The 8955-nt window shown below is 32.1% G+C and overlaps 1 protein-coding gene across 1 annotated transcript in view; it reads right to left on the reverse strand.

The window, feature by feature from the left end:
* LOC134707592 (acetylcholinesterase-like) overlaps nucleotides 1-8955 on the reverse strand; it is a 43426-nt gene extending 34471 nt beyond the window's left edge. The window contains exons 1-6 of the mRNA XM_063567499.1: nucleotides 8656-8955; nucleotides 7034-7192; nucleotides 6425-6569; nucleotides 5191-5376; nucleotides 4557-4699; nucleotides 2087-2219 (exon numbers count right to left, since the gene is read on the reverse strand). Coding sequence (XP_063423569.1) covers nucleotides 2087-2219; nucleotides 4557-4699; nucleotides 5191-5376; nucleotides 6425-6569; nucleotides 7034-7192; nucleotides 8656-8841 — 952 coding nt within the window. The 5' untranslated portion in view covers nucleotides 8842-8955. The remainder of the gene's footprint in view (nucleotides 1-2086; nucleotides 2220-4556; nucleotides 4700-5190; nucleotides 5377-6424; nucleotides 6570-7033; nucleotides 7193-8655) is intronic.

Here is an 8955-nt window from a genome sequence, read left to right on the forward strand (position 1 = left end):
TTAATATATTTGTTCATTCTATTCATTGGTAACGATTATGTTAATCGATCGAGTTCGACTGATAACCGGATTTGTATGTCATGATTTTCTTCGATTTTAGTGGAACGTTAGGTGCTCAAAATCTAACGATTAGATCATTGTTCGGTTGGTACTTTATGAAACCTGGTTTTATCAATAATTGCTAAAACATTCATGACAATCAAAAAACTTGAAAATGATTTTTAGGATATAAAGTATTCTCAATATGATTCAATTATTTTTTATACATGTTAAGTTATTGCAAATTGTTTTACTGGAACGTTGACAATGGTATCCAGTGCATTCAGATATGTATTGCTTGGTTTAATAAGAAACGTATAGAATGATAAAAAAAATGCACATGGAAAGCATAATGGTTGCTAGACCAACACTACGACACTTGACATTTGTTATCTACTAAATTATTATCTTAAGTACCTGCAAAATCAGGTTTTCCTGCAAACAGAGTCCTCCCAAAATTTCCGAGTAGCTCGTCTAAGTTGGTGTCTCTGTACACTAAAATATTGTTGGAAAATAATTTAGTTTGAATTCACTGATTTTTACAGCTCACATTTTATTAGATGTAACCAACTGCCTTACATTGTTTTCTATTTGAATTAAAAGGAAGGAAAACAGTAACATGTTTACTAAGGAAAAAAAACATATACCAAAGGACGACCTTTCTCGATTGTATGTTCGATTTTCAATATAAAAAAGAAGATGTGGTATGATTGTCAATGAGACAACTATCCACAAAAGACCAAAATGACACAGACATTAACAACTATAGGTCACCGTACGGCCAGCATGTAAAATAAAGCAGTATATAGTCAAGAGTGTTTTCCTCGGTAAATATGAGTATGCCTTTACCGAGTCATGAATATTATGTCAGTTGTTTTGCAGTCGTTTTGTTGGTTGATAAAGTCGTGCGTTTTGATTTTGTTTGGTTTTCTTTTAAATATTGAAATTACCTTCAAGTTCTATAACTTTGCTAATACTTTTTATTTTTTTATTTTCTTAATTGATGTATTTTGTTATGTTTAAAGAAATTGTTTTAATGAAGTTGTGTTTTCGAAAAATATAAAGTATTTGAGAACCCTCTAGCAAGAAGAATATGACAAGTGCTCACACACAGACTTGAGTATAATGTCTTAAATTTGTACGTAAATGGTAGTTGATGCAGGAGAAAAATTTCAAAACATTCGGCAATTAGTTCTGCCAAATTCATAACCGACTCCTATATTGATAACCATGTTTATCTTATCTCGTGAAATTTTTTTTTTAATACATATATTCTTTTTATTATAAAACCAATGACTCGTACATTTGATATTGTCTTATAACTGGAACATTAGCTGATTATCCTTCAAGAGAAAATGAATTCACTGTGCGTGGTTTTTCTTTGTTTTGTATACGTTTGTAGACTTTTGTGGGTTTTTTTAATTCATTTTCAATGTACCATCGGTTGGTATGGTTTAATTTGAGTGCATGCATGCAAACCTGTTTCTAGGGGTCATTTAAGTGAGTGAAAAAAAGTGGTCTAAAGAACGGATGTTTTTTGAAATTCAGATTCAATATGTATGAAAAGCACTACAAAAGAGCCTACAGTTAATGGTCTAACATCACATGGTTTTGCTTAATAAAGGTGGTCGTTTAAGCAGGTTTGCCTGCATGCACGTATGCATTATTTGGATGGATTGATGGATGGATGGATGATGGATGGGTGGATGGATTGATGCCTGCATGCACGTATGTATTTTTTGGATAGATTGATGGATGGATGGATGGATGAATGATGGATGGATGGATGGATGGATGGATGCCTGCATGCACGTATGTATTGTTTGGATGGATTGATGGATGGATGATGGATGGATGGATAGATGGATGGATGCCTGCGTGCACGTATGTATTTTTTGGATTGATTGATGGATGGATGATGGATGGGTGGATGGATGCCTGCATGTACGTATATATTTTTTGGATGGACGGATGGCTGCATGCACGTATGTGTATATTGGATGGATGGATAAACATGGTTGTGTTTCAGTAGTTTTTAAATACATACTTGATGGGTCTAATGGAAACCCTTCATCCCGTGATATCATTAATAATACTGGACCACGCCGGAATTTTCCACAAGTAAACAGTTTTTCTGGACTGCCTTTTAGAAATTCCCCATCAATGATAACCCAATTATCCTATTGAATTATAAAAAGTAATAAGGAAAAAAAAGTAAAAAGTACACATCGTTGTTTGTTAATCTGAGCCAAATTTATTATGTCGTCTTAACATACGTTTCTAAAGTTCTTGTTTGATGTCCAAATAATCTGAAAAACGTGCCCAAAAATTCTATTTTTAAAATATTATCTTATATTTGTGTATTGTTAATTCATCTTAGATAATTTAGTTTTGTCTTGGAATTGTTGGTACTGACACCAAGCTTTTTATGCTTTAAATAAAGGATTTAAGAATTCCACTGATTTATCAATGCTTAACAGACTCATTGTGTTATCCATGGCTTTCAAATGTTTGGGTTTTAGAGTGTTTTTAATGAAGGTAAATCAAGCAAGACCTTCGGAAGCATGATATATATTAAGTGTTATTTTCATTTTGAATACGATTGAACCGCTCTCATTATTTCTTTCTTCTGCATTAACATTTTTGAAAGAATACAGTAGCCATTATAAGACATTTTAATGTCAGTGGATTAAGCATTCCGAGCTGTCCGTCAAAGTCTTTTAAACGGTATTGTGTTTCATGTGTACGTTTTTTAAGTAAAGCCGAAGTGACTCCAGTTACCACCATTATTTTTTTTCTTTTAGTTCTTGTTAGTTAGACGAAAGTACAATAATAAGGGTCCACGGGGGCTTTTTGTACAGGAAACATATACAAGTATGAAAGGTTGACTTCCATTTTCATCATAAACATATCCGTTAATTTGTTTTTAGATACAAGTACATATACACAATTAAATGCTTCGAAACACAAACAAAAAGATTAGACAAATGAGACTCTAGCGTATAACATCCATATTTAGGCATATTTCAATTAAATTAACTTAGCTATTATAATTTTGAAGAGTGGTGGTATATCCCATAATTGAGTGGGAACAAAATTAATTTAATATCTTTCAGAATAATACATCGGCTCGATGACAAAAAATGACGAAAGTACAGCTATACACTTCCAAATATGTAATCAATTCAAAACTTCAAACCTGGCAGATTTGTGGGTGGAACAAATACCTAGAAGTGTGGAATGTACTGTGTTTATTTTATTGTGACACTGAGTGCATAAGTAAGAAAGGCCTCTCTATACAAAGTACGTGATTTGCACATGTTGACTTGCCAACAGTACAGGGATTGACTCATCTTTAAGACACCAACTGCCTTTTTTCACCCCCCCCCCCCCCTCAAAAAAAAAATATGCCTGAATATGATATATACTTGTAGGTTTAAAATTCCTTTAACAACTTGACTGTATCAAATTATCACGAAATTAGTAACAAGTAGAAGCCAAATTTCAAAAGAACTCGGTAGTCTCTTAAGAAAATTAAAACATCTATGATGTCTGAATATACATGCATCTAAAGTGATAATCAATATTTGTGTTCTGTTCGATTAGAAAGTTCGCAGAAATGTGTTGTTAGAATTTAACAACAAACTGCACCACGATAAATAAGTTCAAACGTTACATGTTGTGTCCTTTCTAACGTTATTATAGGATTAAACACATTTTTTCTAGAGGTTATTGATGTGTAAACCGGGGCGGTTAACTCACAAACTGAATAAAAGTCCGAAGGACTTTTATGTTAAGTTTGTGAGTTGGAGACCCGGTTTACACATCAATAACTTCTAGAAAAAATGTGTTTAATCCTTATAATTCTTCAGCCAAACATACGCGATTATTTATTTACATTATTACTGTGATGGCTACTATATGTACCATCAGAAGCACAATGACATGTCGTAACTAAGGAGTAACGCCGCCATCTTGACTTTCTTAGAAATTAAATGTTCGATAAATGCAGCAGAATCCAAAATGAACTAGCACCTACCTCAAAAACTTCATTTTAATTAGATACTATCCGAATTTGAAGCGTAAAAGTAACGAAATAATCTTCCGTCTGAAAGTTTTCAATCGTATGACGTCGTGTTTTGCCATGACGTAAATTCGCCAAATAATACGCGAAATTTCCCGGAATTTTATTTGAATTTTATTTTTATATATTTTCGAAGCTTTATTGCATTTATTATATTTCTTTTTTTTTTGTTATGTATGCATTAGAATAGAAAAAACTGTTATGCAATTGTTTTATAATCTCAACTTGCTGAAAATCTTAATATCCCTGCAAGAATGTGTATCGCGCATGAATAGATTACAAAAGTAGTTTCGGAAACATGGTTTATCGAAGTGTAAACCAAGAAAAAAAATCTACTTGACCAATCCAATTCAAGTATTTACAGATATGCAAATGACATAAGAATTATACTTATATACTTAATTAGGAATTACTTGAACATTTTATAACTCACCTGTTGTGGCTCTGTAGTGATTAGACTGTAACCAGGTCGACAATTTTGAGGAATATTTGATACTCTACTGGATTGTACACAAAATGAAGGAAACCAGTACGAAATTGGTGTGCCACTGTGCATTATTGTATTTCTAAATAACCCTGTTAGAGTAGTTAAAAGCATGTAGGAATCAACACTTATTAATGACAAAATAAATTATAACTTTGTATAATTCAATATCAGAAATCGTGTGGAAAAATGATTAGTGATAAATCTGTCGTTTAGAAGCGTAACAATAAATGAATAAAAAGAGGCATATACGTTATGCCTATTGGGTCGACTATGCAGGCACAAATAACATAAAAAAGGGTACGTATAATCAGGATGTTCTTCAAATGGTACGAAGCCTAGTATATTAACAATGCATGTAATGTCTACACAAATAGAAGTGGAATCATTTAGAAGGTACTGCATTTATAATGACGCCTAGTGTATCGCTAGAACATGCACCTCTTACTATGCATATATCGGGTAGTGTAGTGATTGTTTTTTTCTCAGTTTCATTGTGCCCAGGGCATGAAACAGATCGATTGACTTAAACAAATTTACGGGCTGTATATTAAATTTTTCATCTTTCATGGTATATTCATACCTTTGGTCAAATCTGATAGTAAGTGAACACCAACGTCCCCAGCTCCAGCACTATGTCCATATAAGGTAACTTTGGACGGGTTACCATTGAAATACTTAATATTTCTCTGTATCCATTTCATAACCAATACTTGATCCATAAGACCATTATTGCCCTTTATACCTTTACTTGGATCAGCAAAAAACCCTGTTAATGTTGTAAAAGAATTCAAAACGTTATAAACATTTAGATAATTCATATATAATTTAAAGTCATAATCAAGTTTTGTGTTTATTCAATTTGTTCTTTGTATTTGTCCTGTGTGAGTTTAAAATTGAAAAACACATTTTTGAAGTAGATGTTAATGTATCTGGAAAGGAATTTTTTCATTGTTTGCCATTGAAAAAAAGTTGAAATCAGTAAAAGAACTATGAAATGTACTTAAAGGAAAGGAAGAATACACATATACCGATGTTAATTAAGTGCCAGTTTTTGTAAGAATCAGGCAATTTAGGTAAAAATCAAAACATGATCAGGAAAACCCCACCGAGCTATTCATTCTATTGAATACTAACCATCATCCTGAGTTCAAAATTATTAGCCCTTCGTTTGTGTGTGTCTGGTAATATCAAATAACTTGGTTAGAATATTGTTTAGAATGATAGCAAATCACAGAGTTATCTCCCCTTATTTGTTAATTTCTAGTGCATTTCAACCAAATTGTATCTTCTATTACCAGAACAGAAAACAGAAATGAATGTTATTTTTGTGCATAACTACATATTATGAACTGAAATCAATGTCAAATTGGGTGGGTTTTTTGGTCATGTTTTCATCATTGCCTGATTCTTAAGCAGACTGGCACTCAATTAATCAATACTTGTGAAAATTTCGATAATGGACTGGAATTCAGACGGAAAATTAAACCAAATACACTCAGTAAAAAAAGGAAAGAATGAACAATGGTCGGATATTGAAAAAATAAACAATTTCAACTTATTGTTCTTGTTAAGCAAATTGAATTAAAAAATGAAGCAAACATTATCGCGAAAAGTTTGGAATAGTGTTGCTTTGACAAATTAAATTTATCAAATAAATCAATAGAAATTTTGGCATTTCGGTTTAAACAATTTTTGGCTTAAATTATTTTGAATCTCAAGCTTTTGTGCTAAATACTTGTCTTGCGCGCTAGAAAGGTTATTTTATCCTGGGGCTTTAGATTACAACGTGTGTGCTGGTCTTAGATATATTATACCTAGATTGGCGAGTCTATAGTTGAAAGTGATAACAATCATTTCTCCATGTGCAGCTAAGATGTCACCATCAAACACAGCTCCCATTCCTTGACGATTTGAACCTCCATGTATGTATAGCAGAATCGGCAGTGCCCTTTTATTGATCTGTGATTTCGCAAAATAAAATAGAAATTGTTTGAAAATATGCTTTACATATGGAATTGGTTAAAATTTAATTACAACTTAAATTGTATTTGTCTTTATTATGAAAATATAACACACATTTGTGTTTGAATTCTATTTTTAGCCAGAATTATAAACGTTATTATATAGATTAGACCGTTGGTTTTCCCGTTTGAATGGTTTTACACTAGTAATTTTGGGGCCCTTTATAGCTTGTTTTTCGGTGTGAGCCAAGGCTCCGTGTTGAAGGCCGTACTTTAACCTATAACGGTTTACTTTTTAAATTGTTATTTGGATGGAGAGTTGTTTCATTGTCACTCACACCACATCTTCCTATATCTGTTAACTATGAATTCAAATTCCCTAAATAAAATATCAAGTCATAATTCTTGTTTACAGTATCAGATAAACACTTTAAGTTTGGGGATTCTGATGTTATAACATACTCTTGGTACATAGATGTTCATATATAGACAGTCTTCGTTATAGTTGTCAAACCCGGGTCTATGGAAATTTATTTGGGCCCGTTGCTCCTGTGGGCATGCTGGTGGAAGATTTGTTGTGTCTAAAATGCGAGGACTCCATCTCAGAGGCTTCTGTGGTCTCTGTAAATAATGTATATTTTTATATTCAAATAATCTTGCCAGACATAGTACTCTCATCGTAAATAAAATAGTAAGATATCAAAATTTTCGTAATAAATATTTTTTAGGGGGAAAAATAAGTAATTTAAAGCAATATCGTCTAGTTGATTTACCACAATAAGTAATTATGACAGCTGTTGATTTGAATGTTACGTTCTTTTTTTTCAACAAGTGAAAAATATACAGCTCGTATATTGATTGTGTAATAATTTACACATTGGTCTTATTCAAATATAAAAACAGAATGAATCAGATAGATATGTGCCTTTCAAGCATCGTGTTATAAAAACAACTGTATCCCACAAGATTTAACTGCAATGATAGTATGTCATGCTGGTCCAATAAGTATTAAGGGGAAAATAAACATATGTGATGCAAAAAGCATTCTTAAATTTTTTCACTTTAATCTTTTTTAATATTCCCAAATTGTTATGCCAAACTCAAGTGTTGAACACATCATTTGATGATCATATCTAACTAATGAAAATCGACTGCAAGTTTCCAAACCTGGTTCAGACATTTTCTTATGTAGAAATGGTGGATTTAACCGGGTTTTAAAGCTAGTTAAATGTATCACTGGTATGACAGTCGCATAGAATTCCATTATATTGACAACAATATGTGAGCAAAACAAACAGACATAATAGGAAAAACCGAAACAAACATACTTATGTAAACTATGTCTTGTAGTTTTATTATTCTTACTGTGTCATTTTCTTAATTTCATGTATGCAATCAACGCCATTGGAGTATATTTTACATTTACTTACAATCAAAACGAATACACAGGAAATAATAATGATTCTTAATAAGATATTCACCTGTTTTTATCTACTTATGCAAACATGATATAATACATTCGACTAACTCTTATTAACTATGTACTAGCTTATTGCCAATGCATTCAAGCGAGATACTATATTATGTGTATTTCCTATAAAATTCAAACATGTATGTTAAGGCAGAATATGGATAAGACTCAACAACTTGTCAGACAAACGAATATTTAAAAAAAATGAACATCTATATCTAACATTCTTAATAACTGCGAACCAAGGGGAAATGCAGCATTTTCATTGGCATTGTGTGTACATCAATAAAATTTTCAGTACTTTTTCAGTTATTTACATTCCCTTCCCTTATTATTTTGTTTTGCATTAAGGATGCAAGCGGAACCCCTCTATTAAGAGAAATAAAGTGATTTTTTTAATTCTTCAAAAAAAGAAGTCATGGTATGATTCCCAATGTGACAACAATACAACAGTCTAAATGACGTAAATTTGCCTCTCTTTTGAACTATTTGAATTTTTCCGGGCTTTGTATTCTTGTTCGAAAATCAGGTTATATATCAAATTTATGCTCATATCTCAACTGGTCGGGTTAATTGGTGATACTGATCTTTTAACAATTAAATATTCCCCTACCTTGTAACGTAGATGACCCGTTGGAGGAGATGCATATGGAATACCTAGATATTCCTCCACTTCTATATGCGGGACACGAAAAGTTATTTTTCCTCGGATTTTTCCATAACACGTTCTTCTTGTGCATGTAGGAGAACACTGAGATGTACCCAAAACAAAAGCCAAAAAGATTAAAACCTTGGACATTTTGTTCCTTGGTGATTTGTCCTGTAACTTCCAGATAAACGACTGATGACAATAACAGTTACTTATAGTACATAATTATGCAGTTTTTAAATTTTAAAACAGCTAATTGTTTGT

The sequence above is a fragment of the Mytilus trossulus genome, chromosome 2 (assembly GCF_036588685.1).
Source record: "Mytilus trossulus isolate FHL-02 chromosome 2, PNRI_Mtr1.1.1.hap1, whole genome shotgun sequence".
In the NCBI taxonomy this organism is placed as follows: Eukaryota; Metazoa; Mollusca; class Bivalvia; order Mytilida; family Mytilidae; genus Mytilus; species Mytilus trossulus.